Below are 26,615 nucleotides of genomic sequence, written 5' to 3'. Positions count from 1 at the left end.
TTACTCCAAGTTACGGAGAAGCACCAACTGCTTCCCGACCCGCGGTGCTCCGTTCACAAAACTGGTTCCCTCCTCGCCCCGACCCTCGCCGCTAGCGCTCCGCTCAGGCCCCGCCCCCGGAAGCCCTTCTAACTCAGCTCAGTTTCTTACGGAACCGGAAGTGGGGAGTTCGGAGTGAAGGTCGAGCTGCAGGGGGTAAGTGTTTCCTTTGAAGTGTAAATTTGTGCTACCCGGCTCCCTTTACTCAAACCTCAGTGTGTTACGAGTGACTGTGGACCTGAAATCCCAGCACCCGGCCCTCCTACCCCAGACGTTGCCGTTACGGGTCGGGTATCTTTTCATTTGGGTTTGAATTCGCTCCGCGGCTGGTCCCTGCCCTTGGCTTTTCTGCCTTCGGTCCACGTAGACACCGCCTTTCACTACATTTTCCTGCTTAAAACGCTTTAGTAGCTCCGCCCCGCCCCCCCCCCCGCCCCACCATGTAACGTCCCCTTCCGCGAGGTGGACTAGCGCCCCGCAGCCTCGCCCTCTCGGCCCCTGGAGGGCAGCACCGGCCGCTCGCTCCTGGACAGGCCGCGTCCCCTCCCCGGTCCTGGGATTCTGCAGAACCGGCCCCTCTCCGGAACCCCCTCCTTCCCCGCCCCTCTGTCCTCGCGTCAACTCAGGCCGGTCCTTTTGCTTCCCCGGCCTCCCCTTGGTAGTCAGCCCTTCCTCTTCCCCGGCGTAGGGGGCGGGGAGTGACCTGGGCCAGGCGTGTGACACCCAGTGTTCTTCCGTCCCAAGCCCATCTCGCTGGAAAATTTGCTCTTTCGATACGCGGGCATCTTATTCAGTCACCATCTCTGTAAATACGTGGGCGAGGGGGATCAGGAGAAGCAGAGACAGAGACGGACAGAAATAAAAAACTGAGAACGAGAAAAGAATGAGGGAGAATCGATGGGAATACAGGGGGTGGCTGAGGACTTGTAAAAAGACAGGGAAATGAAAGCGATTAAGCACTGAAATAGGTGAATAAAATAAAGAAGTAAATTTTTAAAAAGTCGGATCTGCAGGGATGGGAGAGCAACATAGAGGGGCCCTGGGTCAGCGGCGGGACGGGGGTAACAAAGGAGAGGCACTTCACACAGAGTGGGCGAGAGGATGAAAGGGTTGGAAACTTGGGCTACAGAGCAACGTGGTGCTGGGAGAGAAAGAGGACAAAGTGTGACTAGAAGAGAAGAGGAAGAGAGAGAGAGAGAGAGCAGGAAGGAAGCGCAGCCATCTGAGGTGCCAGATAGGGAGGAGGAAGGGAGTGTAACGGGGACAGAAGGGGTGTAACCCGAAGGGCAGAGAGGGAGCAGGTGGGGGAAGAAAGGCAGAAATACATAGAGATTTAGGGCAATCAGAAGGGTTGGGGAGAAAGAGCATCAAGAGGGGGAACAGGTTGCAGAGTGGGGCAGGACAGGTGTGAGGGAGGAAATAGGAGGGCAGGAACAGCGGGAGAGCGGAGGGAAACAAGAAGAGAGACAGAGACAAGTAACAAAATAGGGAGACATAAACCTCATGAAATGGAAACACATTGTAGTGCAGGTAGGTGGTGGGAGCTGGATGCAGATGGATGGTGAGTTGTTTGGATATGGATGATTAAGTTGTGATACATGATTTGTTATTTTAAAATGTAATTAATTTTTCTTTAACTGTACAGATGAGGATGAGAATTGCAGAACTCCTGTCATGTGCATTTTGTAATTATTTGTATCAGAAGATAACTTCCATTTGCAAACCCTGTTTAGCCAGGGGGCAGTGATGTGCTCCACTAAGTTGTGGGTCACCTGCTTCCCTTTTCCTGACATGGGGCAGAGGGGTAGGGAGAGGACACGTGGGGCAAGAAATGGTGGAATCTGTCACTACATGGTACCTTTTATTTTTTGTATATTTTTAAAACATTTTTTATTTCTTTAATGTTGTATCTAATTTATTTTTGGCTGTGTTGGGTCTTCGCTGCTGTGCGCAGGCTTTCTCTAGTTGTAGGGAGTGGGGGCTACTCTTCGTTGCGGTGCACGGGCTTCTCATTGCGGTGGCTTCTCTTGTTGTGGAGCACAGGCTCTAGGCGCATGGGCTTCAGTAGTTGTGGCTCGCAGGCTCAATAGTTGTGGCTCGCGGGTTCTAGAGCTCAGGCTCAGTAGTTGTGGCGCACGAGCTTAGTTGCTCCAGAGCATGTGGCATCTTCCTGGACCAGGGCTTCAACCTGTGTCCCCTGCATTGGCAGGCGGATTCTTAAGCACTGTGCCACCAGGGAAGCCCTACATAGTACCTTTTAAAAGGAATATTAAAAGTGTTCATTTTTTGTGATGGGTTTTCTTTTCTTTTTCATCTCTTTACATATAATTCTTTTTGTAGCTTGGAATAAATTTTCATTCAGTTTCTACTTCCCTATAAATAATCATTAATTTCTGTAACAAGCTTTGGTGGTCTTCTATAATCAAGTCAAGTCATTCTTCTCTAAACATGATATATTGTCAAATTTTTAAAACTCTGACACCACAATTATTAGATGAAAAACCTCACAAATTGTTTCTTTTTAAAATGTGTTTCAGATTTCTTGGAGGCCTGCCTGCTCTCTCCTCTTTATCTTTTGTACTGGAAAAGCTCTTTGGTATGTAACAAATAATTTTAGACTGTTTTGGTGGACACTTGGTAAAGTTGTCAATGATCTTTTATGTTAACAGTCAAATCCTAGTTTTACCAGTTCGTCTAATATTTTGTTTTCTCCTTTTCTTGTGTTCTGCTAAGAGGAAGAGGAGGAAGGGGAAAGCACAGGAGTCAGGAATGACTCTTTCTCAGGTAAAATCATATTTTCAGTTGATTCACAGTCTGTCCTTGTGAAATGCCCTTCTTTGGACTCGTTCCTCTTCCCTGACTCTGAAGTATCCTGCCTGACAGTTGTACATCACAGTCACCTGGGTCCTTCCCTCAGTCCCTGTCGTCTCCACTCAGATTTCACACCCATGGATTGGAGATGGGGTGTCAGTGCTTCTGGGCCTCAGGGATTGTTGAGAGGCCCCATCTGGATGCACTGTCTGCTCTGTGTCAACCAGGATAAAGAAGCTGCCTATGCAACTCAGGTATTAATATGCACAATACCTGGTAAAATCTGGAAAACAGAACAATAAGGGGGAATTTTTTTTTAATGGCTAAGAAATTTATTTAACCAAACAATGAAAAACCAATAAAGGGATCAAAGTCAAGAGTGGTCTGATCACAAGGACACTTTCCCGTTTTAGTATATGTGCTGCCGAAGCGAGCACAACAAGGACGCTTTGAGGAAGGAAGACTATAGGCTGGCCAATCTCACCCCTAAATATAAATGCAAAAATCTTAAACGTAGCATTAGCACACTATGTCATGGGTCTCAATTATTTGTCTCCCTATCCTATGGGAGAATTATACTTCTAATTCTCTATGGGCATCAGGCATGGTCAAAGACCTTGCTTAAACCAATAAAATGTGAGCAAAAGTGACCCATGCCCTTTTCAAGCCGAAGCTTTAGGAACCATTGTGTGGTTGTACCATGGATCCTTCTGTGATATGAGTAGGGTGTCCTAGATAAGGACTGCTCTACCCTTTTGGGTTCCAGAATGAAGAAAATGTGAATATTGCAGCCAGAATTTAACCTGAGCACAAAATAAATCCTGTTGCTCCAAAAAAAAAAAAAAAAAAAAGAGTGGTCTGATCAGATTTTCGTTTTAGGACATTATATTGGCAGCAGAGTTACCTGATTTCACTTATCTAATTGCCTGAAAGAGACAATAGACATCATTTAGATAGGGATATGTTGGAAAGCTGATCTCTGGTGGCCTGGGCCTACAGGCTTGAAGCAGGATCTCAGCTCCTAGCTGGAGGTTGAAGTCAGGTCGAGGCAGTGAGAGTGCTGAATCCTAGCCCCTAGACCACGAGGGCCAGTGGCCATTGACAAGGCCCCTGGCCCGAATTCGTCCATAGAAACGAATTGCGACAGACGGAAAGTAGTGAAGCAAATAAAGTGTTTATTAGGAGGCAAAAGTTTACGTCTGAATAGACACACACGGGCAGGCTCAGAGAGAGAGTCGTGCCTTTGTGGTAGTTTGAATTTCTTATATAGGGCTTTTCTTCTGGGTTTCCTCTGGACAGTCATCTTGCTTTGCCTGGCTCCGAGTCTGTATTTGGTTTATCCCAGGGTCCTCCCCTGTGTGTGCACGAGTCTCTTAGCCAAGGTGGATTCTAGTGAAGAGGGATTAAGGGGAAATTTGTTCTGACTTACTCAAAGACAGTTGAAGCTAAAGGAGCAAGTCACTGACTTAATCTTAATGACTGGGAATGGAATGGAAAGTTCAGAACCTTACATCAGTGACAGAGGGTGTTTTCTTCCATCCTTGAATTTAAACCATGAAATCAACCTAAATCTCTGACAGTTGGACATTCTTTAAATCACTTTCATCACCTCCATTCCTCAGAGGCTGACTTTTTACCTGTGGATTGTATCCTTTGAGACAGAAGTTTTTACCTTTAACGTAGGTAAGGTTCCAGCTTCATTCTTTTGCTAGTAGGTATGTATTTTCTCAGCACCATTTCTTATTGAGACTATCCTACCTTTTATGTAGTCTCGGCACCCTTGTCTATGCATTTTACATATATTCCAAGGATTATTTGAGTTTTCTAATCTGTTCCATTGGTTTATGTATCTGTGTTTATGCCAGTACCACATCATGTTGATTGCTTTGTAATATGTTTTAAAATCTAAACATGACTGCTTTCCTCTTCTTTTTCCAGAGGCTGTTTGCTGACTCTCGACATTCCCTATGAATTTTAGCATGATTTCTTTCTGTTACTGCAAACATTGCCTTTGACATTTTATATAGGGATTCCGTTGAATCTGTAGAACACTTTAGGGTAATTTGATCATTTTTGTTCTTTTTTTTTTTTTTTTTTTTTTTGTGGTACGCAGGCCTCTCACTGCTGTGGCCTCTCCCGTTGTGGAGCACAGGCTCCGGACGCGCAGGCCCAGCGGCCATGGCTCACGGGCCCAGCCGCTCCGCGGCATGTGGGATCCTCCCGGACCGGGGCACGAACCCGTGTCCCCTGCATCGGCAGGTGGACTCTCAACCACTGCGCCACCAGGGAAGCCCCAATTTGTTCTTTTTTTTTTTTGGCTGCTTCACAGGGCTTGCAGGATCTTAGTTCCCCAACCAGTGATTGAACCTGTGTCCCCCTGCAGTGGAAGCTCAGAGTCCTAACCACTGGACTGCCAGGGAATTCTCTAATTTGGTCATTTTAAAACTATGAAGTTCCCAATCCATGAGTACAGGGTGTTTCTATGTATCCCTATGCACTGTTTTTTAGAACGTTTAGTACTTTTCAGTGTACAAGTCTTGCACCTACTTGGCTGATCTTTTCCTAAGGATTGTGTAGGATTGTTCTCTGATTTTCTGTTGACATTGCTCATTGTATATGCAGCTGATTTTCATGTGCTGATTTTTTTTTTTTTTTTTTTTCCTTTTTGCGGTATGTGGGCCTCTCACTGCTGTGGCCCCTCCCGTTGCGGAGCACAGGCTCCGGACGCGCAGGCCCAGCGGCCATGGCCCACGGGCCCAGCCGCTCCGTGGCATATGGGATTCTCCCAGACCGGGGCACGAACCCGCATCCCCTGCATCGGCAGGCGGACTCTCAACCACTGCGCCACCAGGGAGGCCCCATGTGCTGATTTTTTATGCTGCAACTCTTTCAAAGTTGTTTTCTGAGGTACTAGTTTTCTCTTGGAATCTTTTTGCTTTTGATATAGAAAAGCTTGTCACCTACAAAAAAAAAGATAATTTTACCTCTTTTTCAGTTTGGATAACTTCGAATTTTTTTTCGTTTTCCAATAACTCTAGCTAACTTGTTCAGTAGTTTCTTGAACAGTAGTGCAGAGTGTGCATCTTTCTCCTTTGTTGTTGTAAGGATTTAGCAGCGTGGACTTCCTGTTTAGTGCATCTTTGACTGCCTGTTATAGATTTTGGCATGTTGTTTTTATTTTCATTCAGATATTTAAAAAATTTCCTTGTGATTTCTTCTTTGACCCATTGCTTCTTTAAGAATGAACTGTTTAATTTCCACTTTTGGAGCATTTTCCTGTTTTCATTCTGATCTTTATTTCTGATATCATTTCACTGTGGTTAAAGAAGATACTTTTTATGATGTGAATCTTCATATATTTGTTAAGAGTTGTTTTATTGTCTAGCATGTGGTCTGTCATGGAGAATGTTTCACACGTGCTTGAGAAGGATGTGTTTTCTGCTGCTGTTGGGTGCAGTGTTCTGTACATGTGTGTTAGGTACAATTGTTCTACAGTGTTGTTCAAGTGCTCGGTTTCCTTATTGATCTTTTGGTTTCCATGCATTGGTAAAACTCAGGTATTGAAATCTGATACGAATATTGTGCTGTTATCTATTTCCATTTTTATTTCTGTTAAGAGCTTCTTCAATTTGGGGGGAGCGCTGATGTTAGCTGTATACATACTTGTAATCGTTATAGCTTCTGGGTAAATTGACCGTTTTCTCATTTCATAATGTATTTTGTCTCTTGTGTAATGTATTTTTGTCTCTAGTTTTTTCCTCAGTTTATTTTGTCTGATATTGTGCAATCACCCCTGCTCCCTTTAGGATTGAAGGTCTTTTTCCATCCTTTCACTTTTCGCCTTTCCATGTCCTTAGAATTGTGAATGTTCACATTTGCAGCTCTGACACACTCTCTGTGTGTCTCTTGTTCTCTGTTTTCCTCCTGTTACTCGCGCTAGTGGTCCCTGCTCAGGCACACTGTACAGTGGTGAAAGGCAGGAGCCCTGGCCAGCCCGCTGCACTCCAATGTAACTTCAGCGGGAATTAATTAAGTGTTTCCTTCTGATCATGATGTTTGGTGGAATATTCTTGCTTAATAACAATATTTTTTTTCCATTTTTTTTGTCATGATTTTTTTTCTCTTTTTGCGGTACGCGGGCCTCTCACTGTTGTGGCCTCTCCCGTCGCGGAGCACAGGCACCCGATGCGCAGGCTCAGCGGCCATGGCTCACGGGCCCAGCCGCTCCGCAGCATGTGGGATCTTCCTGGACCGGGACACGAACCCATGTCCCCTGCATTGGCAGGCGGACTCTCAACCACTGCGCCACCAGGGAAGCCCTGTCATGATTTTTAATTCTCCAATAAGTTTTTAATTTTACTATCATGATAATTTTATTATTAATCCGTGCAAATACTGTATAATAGTAATAACTTTTCCAGTTTTGAAGCAAAGTTTTATTAGTGCAAAAAAAAGGAACTCTCTTGCCTTTGTTAATACCTATCTAAGGCTAAATGGACAAAATCATATTTTTTAATATAGCTATTATATTGAGGTTGGAATTAAAGTATTCTGCTATTTTTTCATGTCTCTACTGTTATTTTTTAGTAGCCCATTATGGAATTATGTGGACAAATGCAGTTGAGTACGATCAATAACATTTTCATTGTCTGGAAGATCCTGAAATGCACATGAATAAAAATGATGGTGAAAAAATTGTCTGAAAATTTGTTTGGAGAACACTCCTTTCATTTCACTTGATATAGTGTTGACATGTGTGTGCATACATTCATGGATGTACAATTCCATGCTTTAGATAAAAGTCATCATGATTTTGAAACTATGTATTTTACCTTTTTGCAGTAGAAATTATATTTTTAATATATTCCATGGCCTTGAATATTTTTATACTATTAATGGTTTAAATAGTAATACAGTTACTAATATTTTGTGTGCATATGTGCGTGCACACATGTGTAATGGCCTTTTAGGCCGTTCCATGTTGTTCACCTTCAACTTCGTTCACGTTTTCTCAGGGAACTGTCTGGCAATGTACTTTGTTTGTTTTTTAAGCTTCCAAGAGCATTTTGTTTACTTAACCTCCTCCTCCTCCTCCCAGTAGCACTTAGCATGAACACAGCATTGTCCTGAGGGTTTTAAGAATATTAATGTGTTTAATTCCCATGCACTAAGTGGAGCCTAGTTATTACCCTCATTTTACAGCGGAGGAGCCTGAGGTTCAGAGAGAGGTTAAGAGACTTGCCCAGGGCCACATAGCTGGGATGTGGTGTGGCTGAGACTTGAACCCAGGCAGCCTAGCCCAGAACCTTGAACACACCGCCCTGAGCTCTGCCCACAGACAGATTCATGCTGATGTGAGCACTGGGCAGCAGCGGTCCCTGGTGCTCGGTGTGGAGACATCCTCACTGCCCCTCACCCAGCCTGCTGGGGCTGGCACTGCCTTTCCCAGCATGCCCCTGCCTCACCGACAGGGCCCCCAAGCCCCTTTGGTCCAACATAGGCCCCTCCAGACCGTTGGCCACCAGCAGCTCCACCAGGGGACGCTGTGGTCCCACCTGAGCCACTGCGTGTTTCTTAGGCAGCTCCCGTCGGCCTGCCCGTTTCTCCCTCCCTTTGCCAGACAGACTGGCATTTTCCATCCCGTTCACGCACCCTGGGTGCTCACCCCTCCTGTGGAAGGGCAGTGACCTGTGGGAAGCTACAGTCAGATGAGGAGGCTTCGGGCAAGGCTCCCTCCAGGAAAACGGGCTCGGCTCCCTCCAGGAAAACGGGCTCTCCTTCCATCTCCTCTTTTTCCTTTTCCTTCTAAAGGATCCCAAGGGCAGAGGAGGGTGGGGTGGGATTTGGGGGGCGTTGGGAAAGCCCTGAGATTCTGGCAGTGTACTTTTAATGCTGTATGTGTTGCGTAACTCTTTGATTTTAAACTTCATTTCCAAAGTCCAGCCTTCGGAGTTCGGCTGCTTGCTGTGTGATTCCTTAGATTCTTGACCTGAGTCGAGTTTCTCAGTGTCTGACACAGTTTTCTCCTCTGCAGTATCGGAACAGGTCTTTAATGAGCTGTGTTGTTGATAACAAGTTAATACAAGTAAAACCTTTAGAGTAATGCATAGCACATAGCAAGTGCTCAAACGGTGTTCGTCTCTGCTGCTGTCATCATCATGATAGGAGGTTCTGAGCTTTCCTTAAACCCACTCTGGACTCCGTCGTCTCTGAAGACACCACTCATGCTCCTCCAGGTTTAATTATCCCTCGGTGTGTAGAACATAATAGCTAACACTTCCATATAGACAACCCGGCATTGAATTTTTATTTGTATCTATTTCATGTGTTTCCTACAAAAATGATAAATCTGTATCTATTTGAAGGATATTGTAATCTCTGTGACAAAGCATAAGAAATTAAAATTAGACACACAAGTAGCTCCAAATACCTTTAAGTGACTGTCAGAATACATACTTTTGCATAGCACGGGGAGATCAGCTCGGTGCTTTGTGACCACCTAGAGGGGTGGGATAGGGAGGGTGGGAGGGAGACGCAAGAGGGAGGAGATATGGGGACATATGTATACGTATAGCTGGTTCACTTTGTTATAAAGCAGAAACTAACACACCATTGTAAAGCAATTATACTCCAATAAAGATGTTTTTAGAAAAAGAATACAAAAAAAAGAATACATACTTCAACCGAATTGATCTTTTCACCTCTATTCATTTTATGTGCAAATAAGAACTCTGCTCATGGCCCCTTGGCGAAATTTTTTTTTTTATTTAAGGCACGGTTGACCTTCAAGGATGTGGTCATCGAGTTCTCTCCAGAAGAGTGGGAATGCCTGGACCCTGCTCAGAGGGCCTTGTACAGGGACGTGATGTTGGAGACCTACAGGAACCTGATGTCTGTAGGTGAGGATAACTTCACTCCAAAAGTTGGGAGGGTAACTTTGCATTTACCATTGTTTGCCTTTTGGGATCGCCTGCCTTCCTTAACTAAACTCAAAGTCATGTTGACCGGGCAAGAAAAGTTTTGTGATGTAGCATCAGGAGTTTTGGTTTTTTGGGTTTTTTTTTCAATTTTATTTATTTATTTATGGTTTCGTTGGGTCTTGGTTGCTGCCCGCAGGCTTTCTCTAGTTGCAGTGAGCAGGGGCTACTGTTCGTTGCGGTGCACAGGCTTCTTGTTGTGGTGGCTTCTCTTGTTGCAGAGCTTGGGCTCTAGGTGCGTGGGCTTCAGTAGTTGTGGCACGTGGGCTCAGTAGTTGTGGCTCACGGGCTCTAGAGCACAGGCTCAGTAGTTGGGGCGCATGGGCTTAGTTGCTCCGCGGCATGTGGGATCTTCCAAGACTAGGGCTCCAACCCGTGTCCCCTGCATTGACAAGCGGATTTTTAACCACTGCACCTCCAGGGAAGTCCCAGGGAAGTCCTAGCATCAGGAGTTTAAACATGCCCTTTCTTCAGATGATCTGGCCACTTCATGATATACCAGGAGTTTTTCCAGTGCTTGAGTACGTCTAATGCCCAACCGGAAGCTTTTAAAATATTTCATTCCCTGTGCTCTACCCCAGTGCTTTTGATTCGGTACTTCTTGGTAGAGAGCTGGATATCTGATGTTACATGGTTCCCTCTGCATTGAGAAGGAGGCAGGCAGTGGCTGAATTTGTGAAACATTTTTCCAGACCCACCTGTAATGTCCTCACTCTCATGTGAACAGAGAGCTGGAATTCTGGAAAAGCCACAGCCGTTGACATTTCTTTCGATAGGCAGGAATTTCTGTTTTTTATGTGAACATTATTTGCATATTTGAGCAAGAGGAAGCACTCTGGACTATGAAGAGTGACATGAAAATAGCAAAAAACCAAATGGGTGGGAATGAATCGAAACTTGAGCACAGATCAGATCTCAGAAGGGCAGAGAGGAAGCCACAGCATTAGTAGTGTTTGGGAAAGTCTACCCAGATGGAGAGTAGTTTGGGAAAACAGACGTTTATTTGTTGTCAAGTCTGAGAGGAAATTTTTCTTCTCCCTGAGTTATCACTGTCTCTCAACATGTAAAATGTATCATGTCACCTTCAGTGGTGCAGGAGCTCCATCAGCAACAAAGGCAAAGTCTCTATCATGGTCTAGGTCACTTGGCCATTTGGCTCCTGTGGACTTGTTATTCTTTGATTTTGAGAGGCACAAAGAGGGTTGTTTTAAAGGGGTCTAGCTCCCTCACCTCTCCTTTTGGATTTGATTCCCTTCAATGCTCAGTTCTCAGTTCTGGCACCTCAGAACCTGCATGGAGCTGTCTCAAGCCCTGTCTGCTTGTTTAGATCCCTCAGCCGTTTTTTCTGTTCTGACTTGGCCACACATATCACGGATGTGTGTCACAGAGAGGTGCATTAGGTCTTCTGTAACTGTTACTCAGGAAAACTGTAAAGATGGTGGACAGAGAGATCCTCTTTTTAATCCCCAGTGCTTCCTGGGGAGAACATATGAATCTTTCTGGCTAGCTTGGAATCTGTGGGTCAAGCTCATGATTCCATGTCAAGGACTCATAATATCTGAACCCCATATCTCGTGTTTTTTTCTTCTATTATGCTCTACCTTGTACGGAAATATATATTCTTTCTGATTTCATATTCTCCCACGTTGCATGATTTTGCCTGTGAAACTTACTTTGAAATACATACTCCCAGGGTCTGAAATTTTATCCCATTTCTTTGCTGTGATAATGTACCTGCAGTTAATGGACAACTTCTGCTGGACACTGTGGAATGGGTTTACTGTGTAACATTAAATTCTTTTCTTAAAATAAATTTATTTTATTTATTTATTTTTGGCTGTGTTGGGTCTTTGTTGCAGTGCACGGGCTTCTCATTGTGGTGGCTTCTCTTGTTGTGGAGCACGGGCTCTAGGTGTGCAGGCTTCCGCAGTTGTGGCTCACAGGCTCTAGAGCACAACCTCAGTAGTTGTGGCACACGGGCTTAGTTGCTCCACGGCATGTGGGATCTTCCCGGACCAGGGCTCAAACCTGTGTCCCCTGCATTGGCAGGCAGATTCTTAACCACGGCACCACCAGGGAAGTCCCAACGTTAAATTCTTGATGGCGAATACTTTTCCTCATTGTTGCAATATTTCCTGCTACATAGGAAATCACCACTATAAGCTAGTTAGTACGGGGTCAGCATGTTCTAGGATGCAAAATAAAGACCCTGATTGATAAGTCTTTCCAGTTCTTTTTCTGCTTTTGAGGAATGTTACCAACGCATGTCTCAATAGCACTGTGACAATGTTGTTTACATATACTACTGATCATCCCTTTTTTTTTTTTTTTTTTTTTTTTTTGCGGTACGCGGGCCTCTCACTGTTGTGGCCTCTCCCATTGCGGAGCACAGGCTCCGGATGCACAGGCCCAGCGGCCATGGCTCACGGGCCCAGCCGCTCCGCGGCATATGGGATCCTCCCAGACCAGGGCACGAACCCGTATCCCCTGCATTGGCAGGCGGACTCTCAACCACTGCGCCACCAGGGAGGCCCTGATCATCCCTTTTGATCCTCAAGAAATGGTATAGGAATTTCTCCTAGAGATAACATTGTCCAAGTTCACATCCTCAAGTTAGGCTATTGACTAAACTGTTGTTGATGCCATATTTTTTGTCACCTGTGTGCCCACTCTTCATTCTACATCCACCCTTAATTTTGCAGCATCTTAATGAGAGAGCTTGGGAATTCCCTGGCGGTCCAGTGGTTAGGACTTTCACTGCTGAAGGCACGGGTTCAATCCCTGGTCAGGGAACTAAGATCCCACAAGCCAAGCCGTGGTCAAAAAAAAAAAAAAAGAAAAAAATTTGAGACAGCTTATGAAGTGGAGTGATACCTTCAATGATGAACCATCATTTGTTTTGTTTACGGCACTGCTACTTTCATTTTGTACTTTTCTATGCGTAATAAATGGTCTTGATTTTATTTCTTTAATCATCAGGTCTGTGTATTTGATGTTGCTCTTAGTGGTTTTGTTTCCTATTTTCCATGTATGTTTGGTTGATTGGGGAAGAGCCAGCCCCCTTATGGTAGAATTGGTGATTAGTTCTTTTTAGAGTTCTTTATATAGTCTCGATATTCTACTATGTCATAGATCATTTGTATTTTCTCCCATACAGTAGATTACTTTTGACTCTACTGAGTGTGCTCTAATGCACAGTAGTTTATAACTTTGAGGTAGTTCAAATTGCTGCTTTTACTTTGTCACCTGTGATTTTCGTGTTATGTCTGATAAATCATTGGTGAATGCAATGTCAGAAAGCTTTTCCTGTATGTTTACTTCTAGCAGTTTTATACATTTTGGTCTTTGGTTTAGGTCTGTCATTAGTTTTGTATATCATATACGTTAATGGTCCAACTTAACTGTTCTGTATTTGGGTAACTGGTTTTCTTAATAGACTGACCTTCCCCCATTGAGTTGTCTCGACCGCCTTGTACAACATCACTTGACCACGTACAAGAGATTTTTTTTTGACGTCTCTGTACTATTCCACCATCTCTCTGTCTTTATCTCTGTACCACAGTGTTGTGATCAGTGTAGGTTTGGAGTAAGTTGTGAAGTAAAGACACGTGAGACCTATGACTTTGTTCTTTTCAAGCTTATTTTGCTGTTCAGCATCTTTTGAGATTCCAAATGAATCTGTAGGGTGTATTTATCTATTTCTTCAAGAAATGCTATTGGGATTTTCCTAGAGAGTGAGTTGAATCTGTTGATCACTGTGGGTAGTATTGACCTCTTGACAATATTGACTTCAAATACATGAATTTAGGATATCCTTGCATCAATTTGTGTCTTTTCTAATATTTTTAGCCATGTTTTTAGTTTACGGTGTACACATCTTTCTGTCCTTTTATAAGGTTATGCCCAAGTGTTTAGTTTTATTTTATTTATTTACTTATTTTAAAATTTTATGTGTTTTTATTTGGTTGCACCAGGCCTTAGTTGCTGCTCGCCGGCTCCTTAGTTGTGGCAGGCAGGCTCCTTAGTTGCGGCATGCATGTGGGATCTAGTTCCCTGACAAGGAATCGTATGTGGGCCACCTGCATTGGGAGCGTGGAGTCTTAACCACTGTGCCACCAGGGAAGTCCCCTTGTTTTATTTTTTGATGTTATTGTAAATGGAATTGTTTTCTCAATTTCTTTCTTGATTTTTCATTGTTAATATATAGAAACACAATTGATTTTTTCACTTACTATCTTGTAATTTTTCTGAGTTCATTCATTATTTCTAGAAGATTTTTAGCAGGATCTTCATGGTTTTCTACATATTACATCACGTTGCTTTTAAACACATGATTTTGTTTCGTTTTTCTATTTTAATACTTCTATGTCTTTTTATGCCTATTTCTTCCTGCTAGGATTTCCAGGAATAAGCTTTTAGAAATAGAGCAGGTATCCTTTTCTAGTTTCTGATTTAGAAAGAATGCTTTCAGTCTTTGACCAGTGAGCCTGATGTTAGCTGTCGGCAGTTAATATATGTCCTTCAGTGTGCTGCGGTAGCTTTTTAAATTCCTTGTTTATTGAGTGTTTTTATCATGAAAGCCTGTTGACTTGTGTTATATGGTTTTTACTGCATCAGTTGAGATGGTCATTTTATTTTTTCTTTCATTCTGTTAATGTACTGTTTTACACCAAAAGTTTACATATCTTGAACCACCTTACATTTCAAGAATATATCACCTTATGTTATTTTATATAATCCTTTTAGTGTGGTGTTAGTTTCAGTTTACTTTTTTAATTAAGTAATTAATCAATTAATTGATTTATGACTCTGTTGGGTCTTCATTGTTGCATGTGGGCTTTCACTAGTTGTGGTGAACAGGGGCTACTCTTTGTTGTGGTGTGCAGGCTTCTCATCACGGTGGCTTCTCTTGTTGTGGAGCACAGGCTCTAGGTGAGTGGGCTTCAGTAGTTGTGGCACATGGGCTCAGTAGTTGTGGCTCACAGGCTCTAGAGCACAGGCTTAGTAGTTGTGGTGCACGGGCTTAGTTGCTCCACGGCGTGTGGGATCTTCCCAGACCAGGGATTGAACCCATGTCCTCTGCATCGGCAGGTGGATTCTTAACTGCCCTAGCCGAGAAGTCCCCCATTTCCTTTTGATGGCCTTATTCTAGTTTTTCCTTCAGGTTTCAGCTAAGAACAGTCTTGCACATCTCATGGAATGTTATATCTGTTCTTTGTGAAAATATGCATGGAAATGGGACTTAGGGAATATTGAATTGGATACCCTACTTAGCAAATAATGTAATAGATGTACAACTGCTTTATATCTAAAATATTCTATTAGCTCTCTTTTTAAATTTCTTTCATTTTGGCCGCATACCCATAGGATAATTTCCACAGTTAAAAATTGAACAGGGCTTCCCTGGTGGCGCAGTGGTTGAGAGTCCGCCTGACAATGCAGGGGACACGGGTTCGTGCCCCGGTCCGGGAGGATCCCACATGCCGTGGAGCGGCTGGGTCCATGAGCCATGGCCGCTGAGCCTGCGCGTCCGGAGCCTGTGCTCCGCAACGGGAGAGGCCACAACAGTGAGAGGCCCGCGTACCGCAAAAAAAAAAAAAAAAAAAAAAAATTGAACAGTATTGTGTTACTTGCTAAGCCAATTTTTCTTTTCTTTTAACCTCCTTATTTTCAGTTGTCTCGTACAGTTTTATTCACACATATATGCAGTCACAAGGAGTGATACCCCATGTTTATTATTCCCTGTGCTTCACTGAGGCCCTTATCAGTCCTGGTCTTTCTTTACATGGTCCCTTGATGCTGACAGAGACACTGTCATTTGATCACATATTTAAGTTGTTCTCCTGATCTCCCCAGTTTCCACAGCATTTCTTCACCCATCACTCCACCTTTCTCGTTACTCACACTGTAAAAATGATCCCCTTTCATCCATTGAACAACTTTCTCAGGATACGACTTAAATTAAGATGTGCAACCGTGATGACTCTGAAACCATTTGAAGGAGGGATTGCTGAATAACAGTATTAGTTACACAGCTCACTTCTTGTTGCATCTCCGTTGAGTTTTCCTTTCAAAACTACTGGTATTTGTATGTTGAGTCTTAATTTGTATATTCTTTGTAGTTATGGTGGAAAAACTTTTTTTTGAGAGCTAATACAAGTATTTCCAATTGAATGTTTTGTCACAGCGTGTTTGCAGGTAGGCTGCCCTAAACTTAAGTTGAATTACGTATAATCACTGTTTCTTTAGTAAAGAATACTATTCTTTAGTGTTCCTAAGAATCTTTAACATCATGGCTGAGAAGTTTCATAACTGTGTTTGGTAAAAGTATTACTTTGGTGTAACATCATATATTCACCATGAAACATTTATTCATGCAGTGTAAAGAATAGTATACCTATGGTCCTTTTTATCTTGTAGATCTCTCTCATATACACGTGATCAAGAAATTACAACTAAAATCAAACACTGATATAGGAGAAATATTCCAAACAGTGCTGTTGGGAAGCCATGGAAGCTGTGAAATCAAGCATTTTTACCTACGGGAAATACAGGAGAATATGCATGACCTTGGGTGTCAGTGGAGAGATGATGAAAGAAATTACAAAAATATCCCTACATCCCCTAACGAAGATGTCACTTATAGAAGAGTTCGACATGGTGGAAGGGATTCAGGAAAGAAGCCAATTGCAGATAGGCTGGCATTAAGCTTTTTGGATGAACTGCATATGTTTAAAAGTAAACAGAAAATTTATGAATTTCATCAAGCTGATAAGAGCATCAACAATAGTACCTCGTTTTCACCATCTCAAGAAATTTCTCCTACTGGCCAATCCAAAATTTCTAATATACATGGGAGTGATTTTATGCATCTTTTAATACTGACAGAAGACCAGAAAGCACACAGGGAAAGTCCTTACAAATGTAATGAGTGTGGCAAACCCTCTCCTAAGGGCTCAAACCTCAGTAGATGTCAGAGAATCCACACAGGAGAGAAACTGTGTAAATGTGATGTGTGTGGCAAGGTCTTTAATCGAAATTCACACCTTGTAAGTCATAAGAGGGTTCATACTGGAGAGAAACCTTATAAATGTAATGAGTGTGGCAAGAGGTTTAGTCAAAATTCACATCTTACAAGTCATCAGAGAATTCATACTGGAGAGATGCCTTATAAATGTAATGTGTGTGGGAAGACCATTTATTCTACCTCAGGCCTCAGGAGACATATGATAATCCATAGAGAAGCTAAACAATATAAATGTGATGTATGTGGCAAAGTCTTTAATCAGAATGCAGTCCTTGCAGTTCATCAGAGAATTCATACTGGAGAGAAACCTTACAAATGTGGTGAATGTGTCAGTGTCTTTAGTCAAAAAACACACCTTACAAGTCATCTGGTAACTCATACTGGAGAGAAACCTCACAAATGTAATGAGTGTGGCAAGTTTTTTCGGGATAAGAGAACCTTTACAAGGCATCAACAAATTCATACTGCAGTGAAACCTTACAGATGTAATGAGTGTGGGAAGTTCTTCCGTGAGAAGCCAACCCTTACAAGGCATCAGCAAGTTCACACTGGAGAAAAACCTTACAAATGTAATGAGTGTGGCAGAGTCTTTAGTCAAAATTCAAACCTTGCACGTCATCAGAGAATTCATAATGGTGAGAAACCTTACAAATGTAATCAGTGTGGCAAGCTCTTTAATCGAAAAGGAAACCTTTCAGTTCATCAGAGAATTCATACTGGAGAGAAACCTTACAAATGTAGTGAGTGTGGCAAAGTGTTTAGTAAAAATTCAAACCTTGTGTGTCATCAGAGAATTCATACTGGGGAGAAACCTTACAAATGTAATGAGTGTGGCATAGTCTTTCGTTACAAACAACGACTTCGAATTCATCACAGACTACATAATGGATAGACACCTTGCAAATGTATTGAGTGTGGAAAAGCCTTTACTCAGGTCTCAACCTTTGCTACACATCAGAAAATCCATACTTAAGAAAAACCATGGGCTTCCCTGGTGGCGCAGTGGTTGAGAATCTGCCTGCTAATGCAGGGGACATGGGTTCGAGCCCTGGGCTGGGAGGATCCCACATGCTGCGGAGCAACTAGGCCCATGAGCCACAACTACTGAGCTTGCGCGTCTGGAGCCTGTGCTCCGCAACAAGAGAGGCCACGACAGTGAGAGGCCGCGCACTGCGATGAAGAGTGGCCGCCGCTCGCCTCAGCTAGAGAGAGCCCTCGCACAGAAACGAAGACCCAACACAGCAAAAATAAATAAATTAATAAATTCCTACCCCCAACATCTTCTTTAAAAAAAAAAAGAAAGAAAGAAAAAGAAAAGCCATATAAATACGTTGTATGTGGAAAGGTCTTCAAAATTCAAACTTGAAAAAAAAATTCAAATTTGAAAATTCACACCTTACAATTCTTTGGCGAAATCACAGTGGGGAGAAAGTGTACAAGTATCACGAGTGTTGTAAAGTGTTTGTGTGTGTGCAGCCTCTCTTACCGCCAGATAATCTATAACAGAAAGAAACCTTGAAAGTATAATGACTGTCTACATGTGTTTAGTCAAAATTCATACCTTATAATCTGCCCAAGAATTCACACTGGAGAGAAACCTTGCAAATGTAATGAGTGTGGCAAATTCTTCATTGTGCTTTTAAGCCTAACTGAATATCAGGTAATCCATGATCTTGAGAGAGTTTAACAGTGTAGTGAAGAGTCAAGGCATTTAGTAGGTGTCCACATTTTCAGCTTTATTAGAATACTTATTCTGGAAAGAAACCAGATAAATGTAATTATTGTGGCCAGGTCTTTAGAAAAGGAATTTATTCACCAAGTAATTCATTCTGGAGATTACCTCACAGATGTTATGAATGGGAAAACCTTTCCTTGGGGCTAACAGCTCACCAGGCATCAGATAATTTGTGCTGGATTATTATGAAATTATTCCTCCTACGTTTGCATCTTTGCTACTGTACTATTGTCTGTCCCAGAGGAATCCCGTTTGAGCTGGGAGCACTTCCCCCACTTCTCATAGACTCTGCCTCTTAGTCTCAAACAGCAAAATACTCCTCTGATTGCTTCCTGGTGCCAGGACTACCCGCTTAGCATTTTGTAACAGTGTTTGGGGGAGAAGGTGACAGCCAGTCTCTGTGATGTGTTTGTGATTCTGACGTACCATTTTCTAGAACTGCAACATAACTTCAGCAGAAGTGCAAGGATAGTGCACACTTGGTGTGGTGAGAATGTTTCTGCAAAACTTTGTTTCCAGTTGCCAATTCCCTCAAACAACTACAAGTTGCTAATGAACATCACTACAGTGTAGCAGAGACTCTTCCTTTTCCTTGACCCCTTATTTTCTTAGTTTACACATTTTTCTTTTACTTTCTTGAGCATTCACCAATATATTACATTTTAAATTTCAATTTCATTTGTAAGTTTCTAGTATATAGAATTGTGATCGATTTTTGCATGTTCTACTTGTGTCCTGATACCTTGTAAATTATTCTTTTTCCAGAAATGTTTGTAGGTTCTTTTGTTTTTCTACATACACCATGTAATTAAATTTCCTATTTATGCTGTACGAAATTACCACAGAGTGCCTTAAGTAAACAAATTTATTCTCTTCTTTTTCTGTCCAGAGTTGTAAATGGACCCAAAGCACTGGGCTCTTTTGGGTATTCCAGGTCACAATTCGTTTTCTTTCCTTTCCTGAATTCCAAATATCACTTTCATCCTTATCCTCATGGTCTTCATGTGGGTTTGCATGACACACTCTTAATTAATCAATGCTTTTGTGTAGTTATCTTCTTTTCATTTGAGCATTTCCTGAACACATTGTTTAAATTAGGCCACCATCTCACTCTATCATTGTATTAATATATATACCTCTTCATCATACCTAACACAGTCATACCTTATTTAATAATTGCTGACATTCCCTTACACAGTATAAGCTCCTGAAGGCAGGTTATTGTATTTCTTCCTACATATTCAGTGATTGGACTCATTCCCCATTGACAGAATGAGTGAATGTACTTTATGAGTGCAAAGACAGTTAGTGTGATGAATAGGATCATAGATCAGTAGGTCAGATGGTCAAATAAACATGTGATTATATTTGTGGACTGAAATTTAATTGTCCTGTACTTTACAGCCTAATGTTCTGAATATTTGTCGTAAATTCTCACACCATAATTTTTTCACACATGAATTTTCCACAACACGTGCTGAACAGCTCTAGCTCATGAGTGAAGGGATGTCTTTATGAAGTTTTCTTCAGCCACAACATTTTAAATTCAAGATTCTTTCTCAAATGCTCCATTCTGTGCCCATCACTAAATAACAATCCTATTTCTCAGGTTGGACAGTTTCTATTTGTGATAGATTGCCTGGAAAACAGTAACTGAAAGAAATAGATTTATCTTTCTCACCTCACAGGACATCCAGAGGGTGCTGTGTTGGATGTGATGGGTCCTCTCCCTTCTTCCTCCACGACCACTTAGTCTTCAGTGTTTTTCTAGCAACCTGGCTGCTGGATGACTGAGGAGATTGATCATTGTGACGTACAATCCTTTCCAATTTTAGATTTTGTCTCCTTTTCATAGAAATATTAATTCGAGACATCTTTTCCCAATATATTAACAATTTGTGTTCAATATCCACCATGATTTTAATATGAAATGTGAATTTTCAAGTTTCATATTTCTATCTCAAGAACAGAGATAGGTAAAGGGAAACGGTGTTAGGGCCAGATTGTATCTATGGACTTTGTTCATTTTCCTGATACTGTAATATTCCATGTAACACCTGGCCAGTCTGCCCAGTGTTCCAAGTGTTGGGCAAAAATTATTAGGCCCATAGTGTTTTCTAACTCACAGGTTTATTTCCTTGCTGCTCTGATTCTAAACACGGTGAAATAATCCTTCAGTTTTAATATAATTCTGATTCTGGTATCATGATAAGAAATAAAAGAATCCTTTATTTTTTCTGGCCATGCTGCGTGGCTTGCAGGATTTTAGTTCCCAGACCAGGGATCGAACCCCGGGCCCATGGCAGTGAAAGCGCCGAGTCTTAACCACTGGAGCAACAGGGAATTACCCCAGAAGAATCCATTTTGAGATGTTTTCAATTCATGCCATCCTACCTGAAAGTGAGACATATACCAAAGACTTGTAGTTCAGAAATATTCTTTTTTTTTTCTTCTTTTTTTGGCTGCATTGGGTCTTTGTTGCTGCGTGTGGGCTATCTCTAGTTGCTGCGACTGGGGGCTACTCTTTGTTGCAGTGCACGGCTTCTTGTGGCTTCTCATTGCAGAGCACGGGCTCTGGGTGCGCAGGCTTCAGTAGTTGTGGCATGCTGGCCCAGTAGTTGTGTCTCGCAGACTCAGTAGTTGTGGCTCACGGGCTCTAGAGCACAGGCTCAGTAGTTGTGGCGTACGGGCTTAGTTGCTCCACGGCATTTGGGATCTTCCCGGACCAGGGCTCGAACCCGTGTCCCCTGCATTGGCAGGTGGATTTTTAACCACTGTGCCATCAGGAAAGCCCCATATTTCTTATAAAACACAATATCAGACCCAGAGATGCCGCTTTTAGAAAGGCACCCAAGATGTTTGAAACCACGTATCCACATAAGCATCTTATCCAAGACTCAACGTGCAGTAGACTTAAGAATATACATCTTTGTGAGAATCCACATAGAGCAATATGTGTGCTAATGCTTGAACCTAAAGATCAAAACCCTGGAACAGGGCTTCCCTGGTGGTGCAGTGGTTATGAATCCGCCTGCCAGTGCAGGAGATATGGGTTTGAGCCCTGGTCCGGGGAGATCCCACATGCTGTGGAGCAACTAAGCCCGTGCGCCACAACTACTGAGCCTGTGCTCTAGAGCCCATGTGCCACAACTACTGAAGCCTGCGCGCCTAGAGCCCTGTGCTCCACAACAAGGAAAGCCACCTCAATGAGAAGCCTGCGCACCGCAACGAAAACCCAACGCAGCCAAAAATAAATAAATTTATTAAAACAAAAAAAAATCTGGAACGTAACGTTAACGTTGGAGAAGAAGCATTCAAGTGTAATGAATATTGTAAAGTGTTTCATCAGGCATCCACATGTTTGGTATAATAAGAGAATTCTTACAGGTCAGAAAGTATACAGGTATACTAAACATGAAAACACTTTCAAGAAACAGTCCGTCCTCAGGGGTCACCAAAGAACTTATATTTGTGAGAATCCTCACAAATATAATGAATTTGGTGAGTATTTTGAGCAATTCTTCAATAAACCACACCTCAGAGAATGCATACTAGGACTAAATAATCCTTTAGTTGTCTGAGATTAACTTGAGTTATGACATACTTCAGAATAATTACAAATCACAGCATGTTAAAACTTGCGTGTATGGGAAGAGGAAGGAGATAGGTGGAAATAGCCCATTATCTTCAGTGTATGAATAATTATTTGAGTTTTCTTGAAAAGGCTTAATTACTATTTATGCCTTTCAATCTGAAGGTTAAAGTCTGTTGATCTTATGCCTTCATTACAGGCCTTTGATGATTGTCTCTGGGAAGAAAGCAGTAACATAAAGGGGCCAACTTCGTTAGGCATGGTTCCTTCACATCCATGTTCCCTGGAAAAACGAAGACCTTGAATGATCAAATTCAGTAGTGTGTGAATTAGCGGCAGGGAGGGGCAGGGAATAATGTAAAATTATGACATGATTCATCGTGCTTATTACGTTCAGGGAGCCCTTCTGTGGATAGGCCAGTGTGGGTGACAGGACAGAATCCTCTACCAATTGACCATGAATAAAGCAGGCAGGACATTAAGGGACTGGGCTTTTCATGGCAGGAGAGTGACAGGTTACTAGGTACTGATTATCAGGTAGATACAATGCACAGGAAAAGTTGGTCACTTTCTCCATTGGATGGTGATAGCAGTCGTGTACATCTATGTTTAAAGGAAAATTAGTTTTATTCTTTGAAATTGAAGAGAGAACAGTTATGTTGAGAGGAAATTTAATCAAAATAGAGTAGTGTGTGTGTGTATGTGATTCGCCATTTAACTGCTGCCATTACATTTTGCTGTTGTTTTATTCTAAATGTATCATAGGTCTCCTGTTTTAATTCATAAAATCACATGAAATATATATATTACAAATATATACACTGCAAGTATACCCATTACAATCTTCATTCTGAAGTATATTTATTCAGTAAGATAACTTTCATCTGATTTTCAGGTGTATTTTTTTTTTACAACAAAATATCAATAGATGCTATATATAAGATTTTATACTTTGTTTTTTATGTATAATAGAGATCGTTTCAGTATAATGACTTTCTGCACTCTTTTAATACCATTTTACACATAGCCATGTGTTCCCCCAATTTCTCATCCCTCTTGCATCAAGGCCAGGTCTTGAGACCAATTTTGCCCAGTTGTTTGTGCATGGAAGTTGTGCGTTTCTCATTTGAATGAGGACATCATTATTTCTTAAACATCAGGATATCACACCCAGCAATTCTACCTTTGCAAATATACCCAAGAAATTTGAAAAGATTTTTTCATGAAAACATCTTGTATAGCATTGATGGTGTGTGGAATCTAAAATACGACACAAATGAACATACCTAAAAAACAGTCACAGGTATAGAGAACAGACTTGTGGTTTGCCCAGGTGGAGGGGGGCAGGTAGCGGAGGGTTGGATTAGGAATTTGGGATTAGCAGATGCAAAGTAATATATAAAATGGATAAACAACAAGGTCCTACTATATAGCACAGAAAGCTATATTCAATATCCTGTAATCGTAATGGAAAAGAATGTGAAAAAGAATATGTATATGTGTAATTGCATGTGTCATTCCTCTTTGTACATTTTCATGTGACGCAAATCCGAAAACAACCCCTTGATTTATGCAACCTCCAAACATTTCACTGACGTAAAGGGAGAAATACAAATTAAATATATAAATTGGACAGAACAGTATCTTTGAAAAATATAATATATATGCTTGACAAGATGAGATTCCTCGAAACCTGAAAGTCGAACTGCCATATGACCCAGCCACTCCAGTCCTGGGTACATTACTAGGAAAAAAGAAAACGCTAATTTGAAAAGATACAGGCACTTGAACATTCACAGCATCACTATTTACAGTAGCCAAGATATGGATGCAACCTAAATGTCCATCAACAGATGAATGGATATGGGGGAGTTGCCTGTTGGCCTCGTGGTTAGGATTCCAACAAACATATTGTGCAATGCGATCTCTGTGCATCAGGAAGAGGAATGTAGTTTGTATATTATTAGCAGGTGGAAAATTGCGGTCTTTCCTAAGCAAGACATCAGGAGTTTACTCTTGAGTAAACATTCAGTTTTGTATGAAAGAGTCTGATTCCATATTTGAGGTCTGACTATAGACACCTTTAAGTCTCACTACAAACTGTTCCTCTTCTGCTCACGTGGGCAGGACAGGCTGATGATAAAGCTGAGTGTTCCTTCCCTTGGCAGCAGTTGTAGGTTCACACAACGAGCAAGTACCATCACCTCAGCCCGGTCCTACATCCAGAGTAACACAAGCCCATCAGCGTTCTCTGCTCTCTGTAGCCATTTTTAAGAACTTGGGAAGTCTACCCTGCTCTCCCCAGAAAGCCTCGTTATGTAACAAACATTTTCCTAACACATTATTTATTTTTTTTGCCGCGCCATGTGGCCTTCAGGATCTTAGTTCCCCAACAAGGGATGGAACCCAGGCTCCCTGCAGTTGAAGCTGAGCTCGGAGTCCTAACCACTGGACCATCAAGGGAATTCACTCCTAACACTTTAATGTATGGAGTCATCAGTCCTGCCATCGAATCTCAACTTTGAGTGGGGATCCATCCTTTTCCAATGGAGAAAGCCTAAGTGCAAACTAACAAAAATGTGTTGGGAGAGTTAATAGGTGAAATTTCTAGTTTATCTATCAAAAATTTCCATTGTGTATGTTCATTCTCAGAGAAAAGTCATGAACATTGATCTTTTTCAATTCTCTCACCCCCCTACCCCTTTCTGGAAATCACATGTTAGTTCTATGAGTCTCCTTTCACTGTATTTTGTGTTTTTTGTTTTTTAATTTTTTAGATTCCATATATAAGTGAAACCATGTGGTATTTGTCTTTGAGTTTTTTTCTCTTAGCATAGTACCTCCTTCATCCATGTGGTTGCAAATGGCAAGATGTATTTTCTGGCTGAGTAATGTTCCATTCTATGTATATACACCACGTTTCACTATTCATTCATCCTTCCATGGTTCTCAACACAGTCTTCACGTTAGATGGATGAGGCATTTTGCATATACATGTCTTGTACCCCTCTGACCAGGGATTCCCCTTTATGTAGTCAGTGTAGGACCCAACCTCAATTTTTTTTTTTTTAGAAGATGTTGGGGGTAGGAGTTTATTTATTTATTCATTTTTGCTGTGTTGGGTCTTCGTTTCTGTGCAATGGCTTTCTCTAGTTGTAGCAAGCGGGGGCCACTCTTCATCGCGGTGCGCGGGCCTCTCACCATCGAGGCCTCTCCTGTTGCAGAGCACAGGCTCCAGATGTGCAGGCTCAGCAGCCGTGGCTCACAGGCCCAGTTGCTCCGTGGCATGTGGGATACTCCCAGACCAGGGCTCGAACCCGTGTCCCCTGCACCAGCAGGCAGATTCTCAACCACTGCGCCACCAGGGAAGCCCTCAATCATATTTAAAGTGCCCCAGGTGATTCCGATCTGGATCCGTCACTGAGCATCGTGACTCTGAGTCCCCCCATTCCTGAGGGCTGAGATCTGGGCTGAGGGCTCTGCTCTGTGTGGGGATCCATCAGGGCCTGGTCTGTGACCCAAAGAGGATTGTTGGGTCCAGCTGAGGTTCCCTCTGCTTCTGTGTACATGATGCCTCACCAGGAGGGGAGCAAGATCTGAAGGAAAGTGTGGGAAACTCACCTGTTGGTCTGTGTGTGGGAGTTTACTGTCCTGATCCCTCCTGGGACAGGGGACAGCAGAGGACTGTCTGTTCCACATGCTGAGGGCTTCCCTGTGTGTGTGGTGGTGACTCAGGAAGGGGGTGTGTCGATTCTAAGCATTAAACAGCATCTTTTCCACTTTCAAGATCGACCTCTAAAGATTCACGTTGTCTGAGAAAGAAGCCCTGAAGAGGAGGGAGAGGAAAGAAAAGGAGTCTGCAATGGCTCTTTCTCAGGTGAAGTCATTTTCTCAGCTGATTCTTCTGTCTGTCCTTCCTGAGATGCCCTTCTTTGGACTCGCTGATCTTGTCTGACTGTGAAGTATCCTGCCTGATACCTGTACAGTCACCGTCACCTGGAGCCTACCCTCAGTCCCAGTCATCTCCAGCGTTTAATTTAACTTCGTACAAGTGTAAGGTTTCAGAGTTGATTTTGGAAAGAGATTTAAAGATCTACCTCGAACCTTTTATTTCATACACTTCCAGTCAATTCGGTTGTTTTCAACATTCCTGTTTAGATTACTAACAAAAAATTTATTATACAGAGTTATTTATCTCGCCACCAATTTGGTTACAGATAGAACATAAACTTATGTGGCCAAAAAGCCCAGGTTGAATGAAAATTATATGCCTGTATTATTTTTAGTTTTGATAACTCTAAAGATATGTCCCTTTTAATTGTACCAAAATCCTTAAGCTAGCTCCCAGTTACTGAACTTTAATCACACATTGCAGGAACTTGAAAAGCATTTTGGATAGGTTTCTATTATATTTCTTTAATTCATATAACTGCT

At 42.3% G+C, this 26,615-nt stretch overlaps 1 protein-coding gene across 1 annotated transcript; it reads left to right on the top strand.

The window, feature by feature from the left end:
* On the top strand, positions 1–19,313 carry LOC132480800 (zinc finger protein 347-like). The gene is made up of 5 exons (XM_060085261.1): positions 1–195; positions 2,577–2,635; positions 2,775–2,823; positions 9,623–9,749; positions 16,248–19,313. The coding sequence occupies exons 3-5, from the start codon at positions 2,809–2,811 to the stop codon at positions 17,744–17,746; spliced, it is 1,641 nt and encodes a 546-aa protein (XP_059941244.1). The 5' UTR covers positions 1–195; positions 2,577–2,635; positions 2,775–2,808; the 3' UTR covers positions 17,747–19,313.
* The last annotated feature ends 7,302 nt before the right edge of the window (positions 19,314–26,615 follow it).

Source organism: Mesoplodon densirostris, chromosome 19 (genome assembly GCF_025265405.1).
Source record: "Mesoplodon densirostris isolate mMesDen1 chromosome 19, mMesDen1 primary haplotype, whole genome shotgun sequence".
In the NCBI taxonomy this organism is placed as follows: domain Eukaryota; kingdom Metazoa; phylum Chordata; class Mammalia; order Artiodactyla; family Ziphiidae; genus Mesoplodon; species Mesoplodon densirostris.
Note: the sequence above shows the minus strand (reverse complement) of the source record. Positions and strands in the feature narration are given on the sequence as shown.